The sequence below is a fragment of the Callospermophilus lateralis genome, chromosome 5 (assembly GCF_048772815.1).
Source record: "Callospermophilus lateralis isolate mCalLat2 chromosome 5, mCalLat2.hap1, whole genome shotgun sequence".
In the NCBI taxonomy this organism is placed as follows: domain Eukaryota; kingdom Metazoa; phylum Chordata; class Mammalia; order Rodentia; family Sciuridae; genus Callospermophilus; species Callospermophilus lateralis.
In genome coordinates, this window is record NC_135309.1 from 75,623,494 (window position 1) to 75,645,402 (window position 21,909).

General features: G+C 38.6%; 1 protein-coding gene across 3 annotated transcripts in view; it reads left to right on the plus strand.

Annotated features, from left to right (window-relative positions):
- Epb41l4a (erythrocyte membrane protein band 4.1 like 4A) overlaps positions 1-21,909 on the plus strand; it is a 226,531-nt gene that overhangs the window by 97,144 nt on the left and 107,478 nt on the right. For 2 of the 3 annotated variants that reach the window (XM_076856923.2, XM_076856924.2), the window contains one exon: positions 20,812-20,863. The exons of the other annotated variant lie outside the window; for it this stretch is intronic. In XM_076856923.2, the coding sequence (XP_076713038.2) occupies positions 20,812-20,863 (52 nt within the window). The remainder of the gene's footprint in view (positions 1-20,811; positions 20,864-21,909) is intronic. 3 annotated transcript variants of the gene reach the window in all.

The window sequence follows — 21,909 nt, forward strand, 5'->3', positions numbered from 1 at the left end:
AAAATTTTAAGAATATCCTTATGTTAGAAGAGTTGGGATATAATGAAACATACTTGTCTTAAAAACCAAGTAATGGTTTCCTGAATGTTGCTTGAATTACTGTGCATTACATTTTTTTATATTGCTTTTCTTTTCTTATGTCCCAAGATTTATTTTTAAAGGGTAATGGCTATGTAATAATGCTCAGTAAAATGAATATCTCCATTAAGATCTACTTAGAGAAGACTTTGAGACCTGAAGATAGACCACTTAGGTCAATTCTGGGGGCACATAAAAGGAGAGAAAGTGGGAGAACCATGGATCAAGGGAAGGAAGATAACTAGGATTGAAGAGTGCTTACATCAGTGAAAAACCCTGGGATCTTTCTCCTTTCCTTCTCCTGCCATTGGCAACGGATTGTGACTTGGAGCCACGTTGAAGTCTGACTTGGATTGAGGCCAGTGTCATCACAAGTGCCTTTACGTGTGAAAGAAGGCTGGAAAAGTAGAGAGGATATAACAGTGGAAGCAGAGGTTGGAGCGGTGTGATTACTGCAGGGCACCTTGAGCCAAGGAATGCAAGAGCCTCTGGAAGCTGGAAAAGGGGAAGAAATGGATTCTACCCTAGAGCCTCTGGAAGATAGGCAGCCCTTACCTGCATTTTGATTTTAGCCTGTGGGTTTCATTTTGGACTTTTGACATCTAGATTGTAAGATAATTTCTGTTGTTTTAAGCCATCAAATTTATGATAATTTGCTATAGCAATGGAAAGAAACTAATACTCATGGATACAGTAGGGGAGAATCTTATCTTGCTTGCTCAGTGGGAATATAAAGCTGTATTATTTCAGGAAGAAACCTGAAACACTATTACTCTTCCTGAGTGATAATATTTCATGTCCTCTGATACAGATGATTAGGATTTCCTTGTGATTAGAGCTGTGTGTGCTTCCCCAGATGTATGTGAGCAATATTAGTGGCTGCTTCAAGAGTATTTAGGTACCTTACTATGGGAGATGGATGGTGAGTTCAGTTGATGATAGGCAGAGAATTTAAATTGTAGCATAGACTCCTTCATTTTAAATAATTGGAAGAAACTTGAACCACCTTTTGGGTTTTCAGATTTTATTAGAAGTGGAAAGGCAGGAGAATCACAAGTTTGAGACCTGGGCAACTTAGTGAGACCCTGTTTCCAAATTAAAAGTTAAAAAAAGGGGGCTAGAGATATAGCTCAGTGTAGATTACCCCTGGCTCAATAACCACTATAGAGAGAGGGAGAGAGAGCAAGTGCATGAGAGAGTGTGATATGGTGGAACAGATTGCTGCCTTTAGAGTCACAAGATAGATGTGAATCCTGTGTCTGCTCCTAATAAATGATCAAGTCACTTAATTTTTCTAAATCTTGATATCTCTATTAGTCACGTTTCTGTTACTATAATTAATACCTTAAGATGGGTAACAAATAAAGCAAAGAGACTTATTTACCCACAGGTTTGGAGGTCCAACAGGGTAGTGCTGGCATTGAATCAGCTATGGTGAGGGCCTCATAGCAGATAACTTTATAGTGGCAGGAATGTGTGTACAAGAGGGAAAAATCACATGGATAGACAAAAAGTAGGAGAGACTGTAGTGGGACAGAGCTGGCTCTTTTTTAACAGTCCTCTTGAGAGAACTAACCAGACTGCCGTGAGAGGAGCATCAATTTCTTCTGAGAGGAGTGCCCTCAGCAATCTAATTGGTTTTCACTAGATGCCACTTTTTAAAGGTTCTATACCACTTCCCAACACCACCACACTGAAACCAAGCTCCCAACACATGAGCCTTTGAGGGACACGTTCAGACCATATTCAAACCGTAGCAACCCATAGCAACATCCTTATCTGTAACTTGAGAATAAAATGCCTATTCTCCCTAACTTTCAGAATTGATGTAAGACCAAATCAGAATGCATGAAAGCTTTGTAGATTATGAGGTGTTAAACATGTAAATGGTCTTTCTTTTTGAAACTAGCCTAGGAGAAAATATTGCTGGTGATTTTTTAAAAAGTACAATAGGGAGAAGAAGGAAACAGTCTGGAGGAGAGAAGAAAGAAAAGCAAATAAACTCCAGAGTCTTGATCACTTTTGGAAAATTTTCAAAATGAGTTTTGATGATTATTGGAAGCAATAGTAAGGATAAATGGGATATTCCAAAACTGCTTCTGGTTTTATAGTAGTAGGCATAATCATGTCTTACTTTAATATTAGCACTTGAGGCTCCTTTACAAATTACTCCTTCAAAGGCAGAAGTCATGTATAATTAGAGGTTTTCTCAGAAAATGGAACGTGGCATGGCTTTGAGAATCAGGCTGCGGCATCTGCTGCCCTTTGACTTCAGAAGTCAAAAAAATGGGGAATGCATGAAGCACACAGCTAAAGGCAGTATGTAATATCCTCTTTCCCCAATGAACTCTTCCTTTGCTTCTCCAAGACAGTAAAAGCAATCAGAAGGGAACTTTACCTGTTAGAGTCTGTAAACAAGTCTGGATGGCGCCTGGCCAAATGCCAGAGGGAGTGGTTTGTGAAGTAACAAAAGCGAGCCATTAAGTGTGGAGATTCCTTATTGGTTGACTGCTGTATCTAGTTTATGCTAATTAAGATAAGCTGTGTAAAATATATAAATACCTCGGTTGTCCTACAATAAACGGCTCTCTCTCCTGCTGTATCAACGTACACAAGTTATTCGTCACCCCCCGGTTATTTTGCCCAGCCAGCCGGGCTGCGGCATTTACCTTCTGGACCAACCTTCACCCCAAACATACTTAGTTGCTTCTTTCCATCTTTCTCTCTCTGGTCACAAGAGAAGAGTCCCAGGGCCTCTGACCTGGACCTTGTCACTCCTTGCTTTTTCTCTCTGGTAGCTCTAACTTCCCCTTCCTACCCACTTGTTGCCATCAGTGTTTGGGCATGTTCAAGTCTTTGCATTTAGATTCCTCTCCCTCTACTCCCGTGCCTTTCTCTTTTTATTGCCATTAGTTGACTCTGTCACACCTGAGCTCCAGAATGCTTTGTCTAAATTCATTGCCCCTATTTCTTAGATCTCACTCATTCCTAAATTTCTCACAGTTTAGTTTTGAGCCTTATTGTGTAATTTGAAACTGCTACCTACCCCTCGCCTGAGAGACACTCTAGCCCTCATCTCACCTGACCTTTCTGTTACAGCATTGACACTAAAGAATCTTCTCATTTGTTCTTATGACACCACATTCTCCTTGCTTTGCTCTTTTCAAATTTTCTTCTACTCATTTCTGTTCAGTCTCTTTCATGAACACTTTCCCTCTGTCTATTCCACAAAATGTTAACGATTTACCAGGATTTTGTCTTATTCTCTTATGTTCTAACTCTGTATAGGCTCACATACTTAATGCTACCTCTTCTGGTACTACTATCTTTGAAATAGTCAATATCTTTTAAAAATATAAATTAAACTGTATATTTGTATTTTCCCCACTGCTCCCAAATGCTTTGAGTGTTACTGAACAGAAACAATCGTCATCCACTGAGCGCTAGCAGGCAGCCCAGCTCTGTACTCTCTGTCCTGAGTAATGGTACTGCCCTTTGTATCCTGGTATCATATTTTGCAGTATGTGAGAATATCACTGTCATCGTTGTATGTGCTGGCAAACACCCAAAATGACTGTTAAACCATTTGTAAGTGATAATGTTAGTCCTGTTGCAAAGAAAGAATGGAAGATTGTCATGTTACATTATTACAAATCAGAACTTTTCCTTTCTGGGGCATCTTCAAGCACCTGGTAGTAGAATAGAGGGTAAAGATGAAGAAGCAGAGAGTGTTCTTTGACTTTATAAAGAGCATCATAAATCACACAGTGGCTGGGAGGACTGATGACAATGTATGAAGGATACCTGGGGGCCAGGGGGAAACATGTAAGGAAAGTATGACTGGAGAGTTTTCATGAGTAAGGGGCTTGGAAGGGAATGCTAGAAGCATCCTCATAGGAACTCAGAGTACCAAAATGCTCATTTTCCTGTGGATTGATACATGTTACTCTCCCAGTGTAGCCTCCTCTGCTCTGTGGTTTAAATTTTTGTCTAAAGATGAGTGACCCCCAGAGCTAACTCAGATATCTCTAGAGGCATTACACCCTGTAAGGAATACAGAATGAATGGTTCAAATCAGGCTGCACCACCTGGGAGAGCTCTGTGACTTTGGGGGAGTCTCCCCAACTTCTCTATTTCTCAGATTCCCCATTTATAAAGTGGGGATAGTAATAGAGTAACAACCTCATAGGGTGGTTGTGAAGATTGAAGGAAATACCCAGACAGTTGCTTTAAACCTGTGGCCAGTATATAGCTCTTTCTTACTGCTTGAATGCCCCTCGGGTACCTCAAATGCAGTGTCTTCAAAACTGAAGCCATCCCAGGGCGTGGTGACACATGCTTGTAATCCCAGTTATTTAGGAAGCTGAGGAAGAGGATTACACATTTGAGGCTCCGTAGTATAGTGGGACTCTGTCTCAAAATTTAAAAAAAAAGAGTGGTGGTGGTGGCTGGAGACCTAACTCAGGGGTAAAGTGCCCCTGGGTTCAATCCCCAGTTCTGCAGTAAAAACAAACAAAACTGAAGGCATCATCTTGCCTTCTAAGTCTGCCTTTATTTATTTTAATATTCCTGAGAGGGTGATTTTTTTTTCAATCACTTTTTACAAATCATGTATGTAAATGTAGTTTTAGATTGAGATTAAAAATTTTACCATAAGTTATAGTACATGTGAATCTTCAGTTTATCATAAACATTGGAATTGTAAAATCTATCACATTACTATTAAATGTACCCAATCACTTTATATATCATATTAATTTGATCTGCCTTTAAAAAGAATACATGAATCAACTCTTCATTAAAAGTCAGAAATTTTCCTTTATTCCTTTTACCCATAAACTTGTTATTTTTGATCCCATGTTCTCCATAAAATTTTCTCTTATATTTTTATTAATAAGTTATGTTTCCCCATAAAAATATTGTACATATAAATAGAAATTTTACAAGTTTATTTCCAGAGACCTTGAGGCCCTAATTGTTATTGTTGCCTGTGGGTAGTTATCACCATGATTGTCACTGTGTAATTAATGAAAACAGCAAAGTATTATGCATTTTAATAATAATTAAACATAAAACTATTTATTGGAAATGTATCTTTAATTCTACAATGGGCCTTTTTCTTTTCAGTGAATCCATATACCCCAGGCCAATTATAATATGTTCTTGGAGTGAGATAAGGCTCAGCCATAATTTTATGCCTATTTTTATTTTTTATAGATATTAGCACTGAGTAACCTTTTTATTTTAGAAGAAAAAGGAGTTTCAATACGGGAAGATCATTCAATTTCTTGAACTTCTTCTGTATTATAATGTCAAAAATTGCAGAGTGATCTGTCATCTAAAATTATTTTTGGTAATCTCTCAGGTACCTCAAATACAAGGTAGTCATCTTCTTTCCTCCAAAGCTACTGTTTCTTATGTTCCTGAGAGCAGAGGTTTTTTCAGACCACTCAGTTGGGGTGTCCTTCAATTTACTTGAAAGCAATGAATTAAAAACCACCTGGTTTAATTTGTTAATCATTATAATAATCAACTTTATGATTTCTGGGAAATGTGTTTAAAAATGCTTTACTAAGAATTGTCAAAATATCATGAAGTATGTTGTTTTCTCTTTTATGTAGAGGCACCTGATTTTATCCCAGTATAGTTATTAGTAATTAGGAAAATTAAAAACTGTTAGTTTCAGAGATGGGTGTATAATGTCTCGAGTGTGTGTCTAAAAATTGTTAGTTTCAACCTACATTTGCCAATACAAGATTTTTGATAAGATTCATTTATCAAAATCATATACTTCATGCAATTATGTACTTTATATATGCTTTAGAATCTTGGAGCTGCAGACTTAATTTGGTTTATGGAAAATGTCCAACATACAACTCTTTGGCAAAGTCAGTTATCATTAAACCCCTCAGCCAAATCAGCTTGCTTTCTGTCATTTGTCTATTTAAATTAAAATGTTAACTTGTGTTCTGTGAGAAGTATTGCACTTGGAGCTCTTTTCCTAAGAAGGATAGACAGATGAGGCAAAGGCTTTTGTCACCTAGAGGAGACAGATCTGCCTTCAGTGAAGTCTTCTTGAGGCTTTGATTTGTTTTATTCTTATGGGACTCTTCCTCACGAGCCAGGCATATTTTGATCATAGCAAGAGGATGAGAGTCGAAAAATCATTAAACCAACATCATCACTCCTTCTGCCGCTCTACGCTAATAAATCTGATTTCAGAACACCCAAGCTCTGCGCCAAAATACCAGGCATCTAACTAACACTTTGCCTTATCTTTGCCAGAAATATGTATAAAGTGGGGAATGATATAAAGCTGTCTCTTCTGGCTTATGGAGTCTTTATTAAAGCCGTCTTTTTTAACCCCAGTACTTACAAGTGTGCCTATGATTTTCCTCGCAGTGGGGTGATGGGCCATGACAGGTGGTCTGCCATTTTATTAAATGGGAAAGAAGGCCTTTGAAAAGGTAGTGCAATGGGAAAAAAGGACCAATAAAACAAAATTATTTTTGGTAATCTCTCAGGTACCTCAAACACAAGGTAGTCATCTTCTTTCCTCCAAATTTCAGGTCTATTCTTGATAGACCAGTTTTAGGAAGGAGTATATAGGGAAACTGAGGATCTGGGAATTAAGATCCTTGAAACTCTCTGTTGCCTGGATATTTCCTGGGAAGTCCTCACGTATGCATTCTTAAGGTGTCCATACCTTTGTTTGAACAGCTTAGCGAATGCCACCACCATCCACTTAAGGGCAGGAGCTAGATCATTTCCAGCTGATGAGCTCCGCTCCTCTCATGGCTCACCTGCCACCAAACGATACTTTAGGGAGTGGAAATGGATACTGTCAATAGCTAAACCGGCATGACTGGTTGTAAATGTTGTAAACACAATTTAGGGTACTTATTGTCTCCTGCCAACCTCTCCAGAATCAGTCTACAAACTCCAATTTTCGTTAAGGTACTAGCAGATTAGCTTGGATTTCTGTAAAAGCTTTTGGCAGGACTTCTTGTCTTTGATCTTGCTACCTCCAGTAGGTTTTCCCTACCTCATTTGCAGTTTTCTCTCAGAAAGGCATCCTTGATGATGTCTCCTCTGTGGCTTAAAATTCTTTAAAGGCTCCCTTGCAGGAAAATACAAACTCCAAAACATGGTTTACAAGGTCCTTCAAGATATAGAGCCCTTGGTTATCTTGAGCTCTTTTTCTTCCAATGTGATTCTGCAGTCCCCCACCTAAAACCCCCACTCCAGGTACTTGTAGCTACTCTGCACCACCTGCAGCTCCTGATCTGTACCGTTATATCTCAGAGTGTTGCATCTGCTGCTTCTGTGATGAAATACTCTTGTTCTCTTTCTCTCTCAGTTTTGCCTGGTTGAAACCTGTTTCTCTTACCATCCATGTGTATCTCTAATGTCTCCTCCTTAAGCTTTCTTTTACCACCCCCAGAAATGCTTTGGGCCCTCTTCTTTCACATGCAAATACCACCTTATATTTGCCTGTTAAATAATATCACTGCATAGTAAATGATCTATACTTTTATTGAAGGAAAACACTTCCCTGGACTGTGTGGGCAGGCTGGTTGGTGGTGAGGACCTTGACAACAGCCTCCATGTCTGTGCTCCCTCCTTTTCTGCAATTGAAATTGTCACCTTATTATGAAAGACCTCTTCTATTGTTTACTTTCAGTAAAGAACAGTTGTTCACTGCACACTTTGAAGAGCCTTGTAAACCATGTTTTGTTCACTTTCAGCAGATTTCACCTGTTTTTTTTTTTTTTTTTTTTTTTTTAAAGAGGGGCTGGGGCTGTAGCTTAGTGGCAGAGTGCTTGCTTTGCACATGTGAAGCACTGGGTTTGATTCTCAGCACCATATAAAACAAATAAAATAAAGCTTTAAAAATTAAAAAAAATTAGAAAAAGAATAGAAGAAGCATTACTGAGATGTTGAGAAGTTAGCTAAAAAGTTGATGGGATCATAAGGAATTATATGTGGTATTATAATATTCTGGCAGGTACTGGGTGCTGTTAAGACTATTTTTGTCTAGAAAGAGGTAGGGTAGCATAGTGTGTAATAGAAGATGTTATATGAGGATTTGAGTCCAGGAAATGTCACCAGTAGCTGTATGGTTGTAGAGCCTATGCTTTATTGATTAATTGATTGATTGTACTGGACATTGAACCCAGGGGTGCTTTACCACTGATTTACAACCCTAGTTCTTTTTTTTTAATTTTTTTTTTATTCTTTTTTGAGACAGGATCTTGCTAAGTTGCTGAGGGTATCACTAACATGCTGAGGCTGGCCTCGAACTTGGGATCTACCTACCTAAGATTCTGAAATCACTGGATTACATACATGAGCCACTATGCTGGGCATTCATGATTTAAAAAAATTGCTTATAATAAATAGTGCTTGTAATAAAAGGGTAAATGTTTCTACTTCTCTAGACTAGACAAATAGTGTCTGGTAAGAAAGAAAGAGATGGTGTTTTTTCTGGAACATTTCTGTTTAGAATAGGTCTTCTCTATCCTGAGCACAGTCAGGTGAAGTGTCATGAGAAGTTAGGAGCTCACATGCTTGAAAGAATACTGGGGGACCCTGCCAAGCAGCACCTGCAAAACTGAGCCCCTAGGTGCATTGCCTACTTCCCTCACTGTAGCACCTGGGGAAAGGAGAGCATGCTTTGACTGATTTTTAGTTTCTTTATTGTATGTGATAATTTTGACATGGATTCAGAAATGCTCTTGAAAAACCTAGAATTGTCAAGAGACAGCTGTACGAATTACCTTGAACTTAGTCTTTTCATAGTTTTTTTTTTTCCCTTTCCCTTCTCAGATGTTTGATCATAGGCACTGGTGCGTCTTCCATGGATTTTTTTATAGTAAAATATTTTATCCTATAGTTTTCATAAATGTGTTAAGGAGGGTAAAGAACTGAATTCTATCTTAAGTAGAAAGTTCCTTCTTCATTAATGGTACCCAGTGCCTTTTTACACCAAAGCTAGATTAAATAGATGAACACTTGAAAATGATAAAGGTACAAAATTCTTTAAAACAAAACTATCAGGATTGGTGGAAAAATCAATATGTATTTATACATTAATATATTTATATATAAAACAAGGTGTGCAAGTATTGTAAGTATTTTTCTTGTCAATAAAATAGGTGCCTGAGAAATTTCTGTGACTGGCTTCTTCTTTGTATAAATATGTGAAAGGAATATGCCTGAGTTCTTTTTCTTCTTCTTTTTAATTGGACACAATATCTTTATTTATTTATTTTTATGAGGTGCTGAGGATCGAACCCAGGGCCTTGCACATGCTAGGCAAGCGCTCTACCACTGAGCCACAACCCCAGCCCAGTGCCTGAGTTCTTTATCATTAACATTTTATAAATCAGACTTTCCTTCCTGATTAAATCAGAATGAACTATAAAGGATACAATTTCAGACAGTTGATTGATGGATGGCTTATGAGAAAGCAGTGGTTTTAGAGTTAATGATTCTCAATGTTCTCTTGATTATTATAGGAGCACATTTCATGGGACCCAGCAGCCTATTTATGTGGAATCTGTTGGAATTTTAAGTATGAAAGGTTAAGATCAGACTGAGGAGCTGTTTTTTGGGACTGGGAGTCAACAGTTCTGAATATGTTAAAATCCATTGAAGTGGAGAGGCAAGATGAACAGTTGGACTCTCAGAAGGCTAGAGTCGCAGTAGTAGTCCCTTGGTTTTTGAAGTCCTGAAACTAGACAGTCATTGAGGGAGAAAGACCCATGTAAATACATAAGAAAAGGGGTGAGGCTTCCACGTGCCCCTGTTCTAACCATCTAATTTGTGCACTCTGGAGTTTGGCACAACCCTGTGGTGTGGTGCTGAGGAGGAGGTCCAGGCCCTACTGGCTTTATAATCCTGAGGGTTGGCCTGGCTCCTCTGAGTCAAGTTACTTGGCTAGCTACAACTGCATTCACTTTCAGCTACTAGAACACGTATTTAATTTCGACAGTTTCAGGACATGTGGACTTCCCATGTTGTTGCTTGGCTTCCTCACAACATACTGGTTGGTTTTCAAGGGCAAGCATCCAGAAGAAGAGGGAATGAAGGATGGATGGCAGGACAAAAGCTGTATTGTTGCAGAGCAAGGCTATCCACAGAGCTGGAGCAACTGTAGATGTCCTGGGCACCAGTTTTTGTGACCATGGAAGAAAGATTTCAGAGAAGGTACACATAATAGCAGGCATAAGTTTATTAGAAGAGAAGCGAAAAGGAGATACTCTCAGAAGAGAGAATGGGTCCTCTCAGAGAGTAAAGGGATAGTGCGTGCATCTCTGGCCCTCTAGTTTTATTGAGGGTCCCAGGGAAGATTCCGGAGTGTCCCTCCACATCCATCTCTTCTGACTGATAGCAGGATTGCATTGGACTTTCAAGTTCTGGCTGCTATGGTCTTACCCCTTGGAGGGGAGATTTTACTGTTATAATGACATGCTAAAGATCCTCTGGGTCACCTTGGCCTACACTGACAGGTTCTAATTGGAATTGTTCCTACATATTTTATGGTTAGGGGACTTTGCTTCTAATTATCCTATCTCCCTGCATCCTGGAATGTGTGTAAAGGTCACGAAAGTACCCCCTTTCAGGGTGACTTGTGTTCTTATCGACAGGTAGGAGTCTTTGGGTCTACTTTTCTCCTGCAGATAATAGGTTGCTTGCTGAGAAGTGTAGCATATCCTATTGACTTAAGCCAGGCAGGGTCAGAATGGTCTCCAGTAAATTGCTTTTTAAAAGAAAGCGTGTAGGGGTGAGCACAGTAATCTCAGTTTGTAGAATTATCCCTTAACCTCATGTTCCCACTACTCAAGTCTGTTACCTATCAGTATCACCTTTTATGAATCAAGTCTCAAGAGTCAGACAGTGTTACTTCTGTTGCTTTGAAATAGGTCAGCCTGCATGTAATGAGAGGAAATATGACATTACACCTTTTGATAGGAGTAGCATCAACAGTTATGAAGATATGTTTTAAAGCATGAGAGTCTTTTCTCTGGTCAAAAAATATTTGTATTCTTCCAACACATAAAATGCACTCATGCCGCCCATCATCTTCTTTATTATGACATTGGATTCACACTTGAAGTCTAGAATCTCATCAAATAAGACTCTGGGTACTTTTAAGTTCAACTCCAACTCCTTGAGTACAGTTCCTCTTGAATTATGAATTAAGACAGTGAGAAAGCTATATGGCTCTACTTCACAAGCAGCAATACTGGTGATAAGCATAGGATACCTGGCACAAACATTTCTAACTAACTAATGGAGTTGTTTTAGTTTTTTTAAGTTGACAAATAATATTTGCATAATTTGAGTTTGGAAATTTATCCAGACTCATGTAGCCATTTCTTTGATTAGGGCTTGGTCTTACTGGCTAGAATTTGTTTCATTGTGATGCCTGGCTCTGCACTTGGGCCTCTTGGTTCTATTTACTGACTTTTCTTTATTTTTCATTCTGCTTTTTGCCAATGAAGATTGGGGAGTTCAGAGGTTTCTCGCTTCTTTTCAGTCTGTAATGTCTGTTTTTTTTTCCCCCTCCCAGCCCAAGCAGGAAAATTCTCTTAAAAAACTGTGGATTTCTTATGAATCAATTTTTAATCTACTTTGTTAACAAAGGAAACACAAATTGCTTTGAAATAAACTCTTTTATATACCTTGGATTCCCTATAAGACTATTGAGGAAAAAAGCCCTTAGGATTTTTAGGGGAACTTTTTTGTTATTTTGAAAGGGTCTATGAAACATCATATTAAATCTTTTTGAGCATTACAAAAAGTTTTTTTTTTTTTTTTAAACCATTGCCTCAAGTTTTGCTGACAGCATACTGGATTCAATCTTTGCCTGGAAGTCATGTCTTAATTATAACACCATTTGCCTTCTGATAAGACAAAGAATGAGAAAGTTTATTTCCAAACCCAGTAAGTCCTGGCTCTTTTATATTTTAACATTTTTTAAGCTTATCTCTCTCTTGCATTTCATTATAGGCAGCAAAATGAAGCCAATCGGCACATTCACCAGTCTGCTTGGAAATCTCCTTATCTGGATCATCCAGTCCATTAGGTACATTTTTTATTTTCCATGTTGCCACTGGCAACAGCATCTCTAAACTTTCTGCCCCTCCATAAGGTTCCCTTTCTTCCTGTTTCCAGTAGCTTTCTCTTTGCTTTTCTTTAAGCCTTTGCAGAGAGCCTCCTTCAGAGCCCTCCAGCTTCTGCTGATACTCTCCTTAAGGTCCTTCTTGGTGCCTTATCCAAAAAACATTGAGTGGAAAGTGAAGGGAGTGGGGTCAAATCACAGGCCTTTTTGGTCAACAAAGGGAATTTGACCATAAGGAAACTAATAGAGGATGTTGGCCTGAAAAGTGAACAGATCTGATTCATGCTTTAAAAGAATTCCTCTAACAGCAAAGGTAGAAACAAGGATACCATTAAAGGAGTTTGAGAAATATAGGTGAAGGCAATGGCTGCTTGACACGGAATTGGAGAGAATTTTTCATATTGTTTCTGTTTTGAACATAGAGCCAACAAGATTTGCAGATGGATGCTCAGAGCTAACAGAAGAGTTTTGTACCATTTACTTGGGTGGGGAAGATGGCAGGAGAACAAGTTTTTTTTTTCATTGATTTGTTTTTTGGGGAAGTGGAATCATCCATATCCTTTTGGATATACAAGATTTAAGATTCTAATTGACGTCTAAGTGGAGATGTCAAATAAATAGTTGGATTTAGGGGAAGATTCTGGTTTGGCTATAAATCTGGTAGTTGTCAGTATATAACTGGTGTTCACAGCTTTGGGCTTCAGTGTGAAGTGTGAGCCTGGGTAGTCTGGCCTTTCCTGGTTAGGAGATGAAGAACAACTAGCTAAGGTGGTGGTGAAAGTATGAGCAGTGAAGTAAGAGGGAGAAGCAAGGGGGAAGGGCTGCCTTGAAGCGTGTAACAAACATTTAGGGAAGAGGGTGAAGACTCTGTTTCTGTCACAACAAGAGGGTCGTTGCAATATTCTGGTGATACTTCTGTGCTGTTTGGTTACCACAAACACATTAATTTTTCACTCTATTAATGAAGCGTAATATTGTTGGCTGTCAATTATTTATAAATAAGTGTGAGAAATGATTGTTTATTGATAGCATATAAATTCAGGGTGGGGAATTATGGAGATGCTAGACATCCAGGGGTTGTTCACATGGGTGGTGGCACTAGTGACACCTTTACTTTCTGAAGGTTCAACGTGCACATTTTCTGTTAAGTGCACAAAACTAAACTATTGTATTAAATTATCTATATGTATATAAAATGTGTATAAAACATAAATGGATTTTATGTTTAGACCTGGGTCCCATTCTCAAGATCTTTCACTATCTATATGGAGCATTAAAAAACCTGAAAAAATGCATTTTGGATAAGGGATACTCAACCTGTGTTAAAGTGAATTCAGGAGAAGATGAGAGAGAGATAACATAAAACAACTTTTGTTTTCCAGATAGTCCTTTTAAAATGTGAAAATAAAATGGGAAGATATAGGAGTCAGAAAGCTTTTTATTTTGACCAGATGCCGTGGCCCATGCAGTTATCCCAGCAACTTGGGAGGTTGAGGCTAGAGGATCACAAGATCGAGGCCAGCCTCAGCAACTTAGTAAAACCCTTTCTCCAAATTAAAAGGGTTGGGGATGTGGTTCAGTGGAAGCCCCTCTGGGTTCAATCCCTAGTACCAAAAAAAAAAAAAAAAAATTTTTTTTATTTTGAAAAAGGCATGAATTCAGCCAGGAATGATTTTTCAGAAAGGGAAATGGTGGTGGTATGGGAATGAGCAGATAATTGGATGCACTTAAGTGGAGCATGGACTGTTCCTCCACAGTAGTGTGAGAGAGGACAGGATATAGCACAGAGGCAGACAGATTGGTGTGTGGCTGAGAATGCATAGGCCTGTCCTCAGTGAAATAACTGAGATCTTCAGCTGAGAGTGAGATGCTGGAGGCTTAAGAAGAGAGGAGAAAGTGTCAAGGAGTTATTTAGGCAAGTAAGATGGTACAACATAGTAGAATTCTGGGTGATTCCAAGGGTTCCCTTGGATTACTGATGAGTGAATGATTGAGCTTTCAGTTGTGTGTAGCCCTTGGGTTCCTGCACAGGAAAGGGAGGGAGTTTAAGTTAACCATGTGTGGTCTCTCCCTGTCCTCATGGACATCGTGGAGGGAAGGATGTGCAAGGGAAATGAGGACAATTGCAAGTGAATGATTGCAATAGATAAATGAGGGAAGTCATGGCGTGGGTGGGGGGCAACTGTAGGAACAATGAAACACTAGTAGGATCACTGAATCGGATGTCCTCGGGAGTTAGAATACTAGAGGAAAGAAGCTGGGAAAGAAGAATTGGTAGTTGAGAATGATAATTTTGAAATCGAAGTTATACATTGTGGTTCAGATAGTAATCTAGAGATTACCTTGGCCCGGGCATAAGATGAAAGGAATTCAGTTCTGTGGATGTTTTTCTATACTTTGGGGCAAATTGTTTACTCAGTGTTTATTTCTTCATTTTAAGTAATTAAAATAGTTTTTAATAGTTTCTGCATCATCAAGATATTAAGAGGATTAAAGAAGAAATAAATGTGAAATCTTCAATAGTGCCTGGCACAAGGTAATTTAATATTAGTCATTGCTCTTGTTATTTCTTTAGCCCTAAGAGTGGTGCCACAGTCCAGAGGCCTATGGTGACTCATTGCAATTCACTTTTGCTGAAAAATGGTGCCCAGTTACAATTCCCTCTGCTTCCAACAACAGGCCCTTGGTTTTTTTCTCTACGGAGAGAGTTTGGTTATGGTAGTTTTACTGGCGGTCCTTAGGCTTTTGTGATTCATAGCATGGAGCAAATTAAGACCACATCCTGTTAATGTTGCTTAGAGGACCTGAGAGCTCTTTACAGGAGGGCTGGGAAAAGCACAAATAGCTGTCATCACAATCCTGGATTTCTTGGAACATACGTGTGAATTATATGAAGTCTTAAAACTCCCAAGAGAGACCTATTTTGTCATTTTTTGAAATCTTTGTGCTCTAGTCCCTGAAAAATGACCATCTCTATTTTTACTCCCCAGATCAAGAGGTTGTTTTGCTATATTGAAAAAACAAAACAAAACAAAAAAACTACAGTGTGTTTTAAGGCCTTTTCTTTGGCTTACAGAAAATATTATTAAGTATAAACATAGCATTCTTGGATTTTCTAAAGGAGAATCAGTATTATACCCAGTGTGAAATAAGATGCAGCAAGGCTTTTATTATTTTATTCTGTCTGTTTTCTTAAGACTTTGGAGGATTTATTCTACTTTTAGAACTCTAGGAGACTCTAAAAAGAACAGTTGGAATATGGGAGGTTGTACCCTGGATTTAATACAGATCTTTTCAAGGTTAGGCTATTGATTTACTGGACAGCATTAGTGTTTAAAGATCTAATTCTGAGACTGTTACCTAGGAAATTGATGAAATTGAGACATTATCAGCCAAGGTGAATGAAGGAAGCCCAGGGCAGTTTAGCCAAGACTGTCATTGTCCGAAGGGCCTGTCATTTCTCTCCAGGTTACATCAGTGCTGTTATTAAAATTGACAGGATTGATGCAGTAAGGTTACCTAACTGCTTGCCTCTCCCATCCTGGGAAAGAATAAGAGCCAGAGAGGATTGTGGTCCTGACTCCTTAGTGACTGAGTATTTGGGAGATGGTATATTAACTCTCTCCTATGTTGGTAGCAGACTATATGAAGTATGCATGAGAGACCCGGGTCTGTCTTGGTTGATTATTATCTTCCTACAAAATAGATTCTCATGCAATGTGTGAACTACAAACAACAGGATGTAAGTTTCAGATGGAGAGCAGTGTCAAGGGGAAAAGTAACTTTCCTAGAAAATGAACAGGTTGAATGTTGAGAGGGACAATATGAATACATGTGTTTCTCCTCATACTCACCTGGGCAGTTAAGACAGCTGTGCACCCAAGTACCATTCAGAAAAGCCACAACAGGAGTGTGGCCAGTACCACATTTTTACAGCTGGATTGATGTTTCTCTTTCCTTTCACTGTGGGCAGGTGGAAAGTATGGATAGGTGATTTTTCTTTCTGTAAGTTCTCTTAGTCTATTTTTGTTGCTATAACTGAACACCTGAGACTGGGTAATTTATAAAGGATAGAGGTTTATTTTGGCTCATACTTCTAGAAACTAAAAGTCCAAATTTGGCAGCTACATCTGGTGAGGGTCTTGTATATGTTAAAACATGGTGGGCAGGTGGACCTGAGAAGAAAAGACAAAGCAGAAGGGATGGTCTTAACAACCCACTCTTGTGGTAAATAATCCAGTCCCTGGAGAACAGCATTAATCCATTTATGAGGACAGTGCCCCCTGTGACCTAATCACCTCTTAAAGAATCCATCCCTTCTCAGTATCATTACATTGGGAACCAAGTTGCAATATGAATTTTGGAGGAGACAAATCATAGTCAAACCACAGCATTCTCCATGAATGTTGATTTTTTTTTTTTTTAAGCTGAGTATTTGTTAGCTATTTGGGCAGCACTGATTTTGTTTGCAGAGGATGTGGAGTATTACATTTAGATGTTGTCACTTAAAAAATTGACTCATTTGCTTTAAGAGCAGTTGAGCTGATAGACACATTTCTTACAAAATAAGGTTCTTTTCTCCGTTATTTATTTTGAGGAAGGTTTTTTTTTTTCCTCCACAAACACACTATTTAGTGGTTTTCTGTTCAGCAAAGCCTTCATATACCCACCCTGCAGAGTTGATTTTCTTTGTATATTATTTTTATTATCTTGCATTATATGTCATATACACATTATTATCTCACTTAACTACCTTATATTATAATTATATGTCTATGCATCTCCCTCTCTGCTGTAAGTGCCGTGATGTTAGGGACGGGTATTGTTCATTGTTTTGTGTTCTTGTACTCCCCAGGACATTGTCTGACGTGATGTATAAAGAACAAGTATAGGGAATGTCTATATATGTTAAATGAATAAATAAAGGACACCCCAGGATTAGAGCCTGCCTCTAGAATATTGGCACTTTGTTCCCAGTATTCTGGATGTAGCCCTTAAAAGTGGGGTGCTGTTTTCATTGGCAAATTCTTGAGCCCTTTTTCCTCTTAGATTACAGAGCAGCATCCCGATGTGTCTCATTGTGATCTGACATGTGCTATGTTTGATTGCTTGTTGATAATGAGTGGTGACAAGTGCTGTCATAGTGTGGCTGCTTTAGTTCCAAGGTCATATCTTTCCCTTGGTTGAACATACATGGGTTTTGCATTTCAAGATGTTGGCTTATGAAACCTGGTAGGTTGTGTTTATTATTTGTGTTCTGGAGCATTTATCATTGTCTGACCTCTGTAACCCCTGGTTTCCATTTTGATCAAATACCATTTGTGCCATGGCAAGCTTTGGATTAATGCTTAGCATATCTAATGTGCAGTGAGTTGATTGAATGGCCTTTGAATCTTGTCTCTTCTTTTTCTTGCTGCAGAATTATGATTTCTAACTCATCTCAGGATCTTCATTACATTTTTTTGCTTTGTGAATTATTTTCCATATTTCTTATTGGTGCATTATAATTATACACAATGATGGGATTCATTGTTACATATTCATATAGCCACACAATTTAACAATATAATTTGGTCAATATCATTCCCTAGGATTTCCCCCTTTCCCTCTCACTGGTCCCTTTCCTCTACCGGTCTCCTTTGGATTTTTATAAGATACCCTCGCCTGCTTTTCTAGCCTTTTTAGCTTTCAATACCAGAGAAAACATGCAAACCTTGATTTCCTGAATTTGGCTTATTTTGCTTAATATGATGTTTACCTCATAAATTTAGTCATTCTCATGGGGAGTGATTTATTTTAGAATTGTATAGATCATTACTAATGTGACATTTAAAAGAAATTTTTTTAGTTGTAGATGGACACAATGCCTTTACTGTATTTTTTATGTAGTGCTCAGGATCAAACCCTGTGCCCTCCACATGCGAGGTGAGCACTCTACCACTGAGCTACAACCCAGCCCCATTAATGTGACATTTTTAAGATATGTTATTGAGTCTTTGTTATTCCACTTAAAGAGCTTCCTTTCTGTTTTCTTTAGCTGAATTTTGATTGGCAAACACTCTGGAGACAGGAAAATAAAACAAACAAATGACAAAAACATGACAGAATGTATACACATTTTAAAACATCATATATTACCCTACTTATATGTATAGTTTTTGTTTTGATGAACCCATTTAAATTTAATTACAAATTTAAAAAATTTTATTACCAAAGACAAATGCATAAAAAAATTTGTAAAGTTTGTTACATTGGAGTGATGATGTTAGAGAAATTAAAAAGCTTTCCTCCAATTTGTTCATTACTAGTTTCAAGACAAGATTAGACAGAGACAAGGTTGGAGCAGAGGCCCTGCCCCTTTTCTCCTTTCTTGCTGTAGCACTTATTGAGTCCTCATATATAAGTGATGTGTAAGACCAAAAATTGAGATCAATATTCTAAGTGCTTTGACATCTGGGCTTCTCTTGTGGAAAAGTCCCCCAGATCAACAACCGTCTCAGACCCCAGCCCACTGGGGTTTTGATCTCAGCCTTATGAAACCCAGAGCAAAGGGACCCACTGACTTATCGAACTCAGAGATGATAAATGGGTGTTGTTTTAAGCCTCTAACTTTGCAGTCATTTATTATGCAGCAATAGAAGCTTAATACAAGTGTTAGTGGGAATTTATGTTTGTTTTCTTTGGTTTCTCCCTCTTTGAGAAATATTGCATTAATCAAATCATTTTATTTAACATGAATGACAAGAAACAGTCCATCTACCTAATGTTTTCATTTTGTGGGAAGAATTCTTACACAGAGGAATGGGTGTGCTCTTTGTCCAACACACAGCTTAACATTTGGATTGGTTTTGGTCTACTTGGATGAGCCACGGTTTCCCTATGAATCACTATTTTAATTTCAAAGTCACATCTTCAGTTATCGTGGGATCCAAAAGCACTTCACTGATTACAGCCTCTGCCTCAAATCTTTTCTGTTTGAAAAATGAATGCTTGTAGACCTTTAAAGAAATGAGAAATGATCAATACCAGAATAATGAGAATTATATTTTAAGTTGTTCCACTTGTGTATATTGGTTACTTTCCTTTGTAAAATACTTGGAAACTTGAAGCTACCATATGAGTGACAGATAGTGAAGACATTGTATGCACAAATAGAGTTTAGTATGTAATAAAATGAGTATGACACACACTTAGTGTGGAGATAAAAGGCAAGGGTGTTGTATGAAATATTATAACTATTACTTATAATTACTCTGCCTGTTATATAAGGCATTTCTTCCCTCAGCCAAGGGGAAGGAAACAGGAATCTGGCAGGTGGGCTCTCTTGGACTTCTCTTGCAGCCCCTGATTCTTGTTCCAGGAGTGACAGGAGAGATGTGAATGCTCTTAGCAGGGCAAGCCCGAGAGTGTTGGGGACGAGGTAGTTCAGGTGGGCCAGCTCCTGCCTCCTTTCTTCGTTTAGGAACATGAGGAAACGGAACGGGGCAGCTTGGCCTTAGGGCCTCTTGGATTTGTCTAGAACAGTGTGTGTGTGTGGCGGGGGGTGGGAAGCTCCATCTCTGCTTCCCTGTAGGTCCTCCAGGGCAGCCCTCGGCGGCATCTTTCCCTCTGTGCTTATGTGAGATCTCCTGGTGCCTTATCTGTGCTTCTGTAGCTTCTCCCTGCAGACGGAGAGATGAGGCTAGAGGCTTGAATCTTCTCTCTCTTTCAGTGATCTTATTTCACAAAGGTGAAATTTAAAGGAAAGCCTTTTCCCAGGTCCCAGAATTTTCCCACTCCTGCTTGAAATTCAATTCATTAAAGATTAATTTGAATTAATAAGCAAGTACCTTAAACCAGCTAACAGCAATTATAAAAAATGACCCTGTACCTTAATAATAATCATCCCTAGCATGTGATACATATACTTAGTGTGAGCCCCGGGCTGTTCTAAAGGCTTTCTGTGAAGTAACTTATTTAATCAGTATAGAAACTCTGTAAGGAAAGTTCAGAATGTCCAGTTACTTGTCCCCGCTGCACAGTGATGATGAGGAGATCCTGAATGGCATCCCCATGTTCTTGCTCTGGGATTCAGGTCCTCAGCCACTGTACAGAGCTGCTCGCCTGCATCTTTAAGGATGGTTTGATTTAATTTGCTTTTTCTTAACACGTAGAGCAGCACGTGTAGGGGATAGGACTGGAAGTGAAGAGGTTGGGGGCATTTTGGGAGGAGGGTGACTCTAAGGGGATTGCGATGGGGACTTTGGAAAGACACTTGGAGGGCATTCTGCATGGCTTTTGTTTCCCCACGAATAGTAGTAAGAAACCCACTTGCAAGCATCTTGGTTTAGTGGCTTTATAATTAAGATAATAATTCAGCCAAGGGCCCAGCGAGCTCTACCTCTCTCCTCTGCCTCTCCCTTGACCTCAGCATCATTTTTCTTTTCCTTTAATGTTTCAGTTGCAGAAAGCTCTCATGTATGTTCATGTACATATATGATAAATGAAGTGTTTTACTTAGCAAGTATTTAAATGTCACTTAAATGGCATTTTGCAAATATTCTTGAAGTAAAGGCCAATGAAAAGCAACTAATTCTATAATTACCCTTTTCTACCTCACACAGTATTGGCTGGATCCTGCAAAAACCCTTGCCGAACACAAAGAACTGATCAACAGTAGGTATTTAATTTTAACTTTGTTGAGGGGGTGGCTTGATGTAAGGTCTGTGGTTTGTTGGGTGCAGAAATGGGTGTTAGTCCTGTCGAGGTGAGTACTAGTGTTCAAGTACCAGAGTATAGAAATGGGGTATTCCCATGTTGCATTGCTAAGCTGTCTGCAATTTTAGTTTAATCAAACTCTGAGTAGATCCTAATGCTGTATTGAATTTCTCCTAGGGGTACATCTTCCCTCAATTTTTTTTCTGCGATTTTTCTATATGCTTGTCGTTAAAATTTGGCCTTAGTATAGAAAAGGCAGAGAGGCATTGATTTTGAAAGCAAGATGAGAGGTTATGGAGTGGTTTTAATTAAGGGGTGTCCTTGTGACCTGAAAAATTACTGTGGCTTCAGAGAGCTACAATCCATTTTCAGGGGTTAGCTTTTGGATTTATCAATGTGGATATTACTAGGATACTCAGTACAAATAAGTATATATATTCTTTAATCTTAATATAATTTCAATAGCTCATTTTGTATTTATAAACACACACAGATTGCTTAAGTATACAACAGAATAGCCCTTTAAAATTTTTTTAAATTTTAAAATAGGCATAACAAAATATAAAATTTTTACCATTTTTTAAGTACAATGCAGTGGCAGTAAGTGCATTCACGTTGTTGTGTAGCTGTCAGCGCTGTTTCTCTAAACTTTCTTCATCTTCCCATGCTGAAGCTCTGTACCCATTGGAACATTTGGTTTAAATGTGTGAATTGTTGCCCCTCAGAACCTACTGGGTTCTTTGGCCTTATGTCCCCATTCCAAGTCTGTACTTTTCATGACTCTTTCCCCATTGGTTGCAAATAGCTCACAGATCTGAGTAGGAACACAGATAGGCCTTGGAGATGAATTGGATGCCAGGAACTGCAGACCCCCCCCACCCCCAAAATAAGTCCTGATTCTCTCAACATCAGCATCATTTTTGTTTCTCTACTTTTCCGCCATCATAGAAGGAGCCACCAGAGTTTACAAATTACAGCTCCAGCCCATTTGAACCAATTTTTAG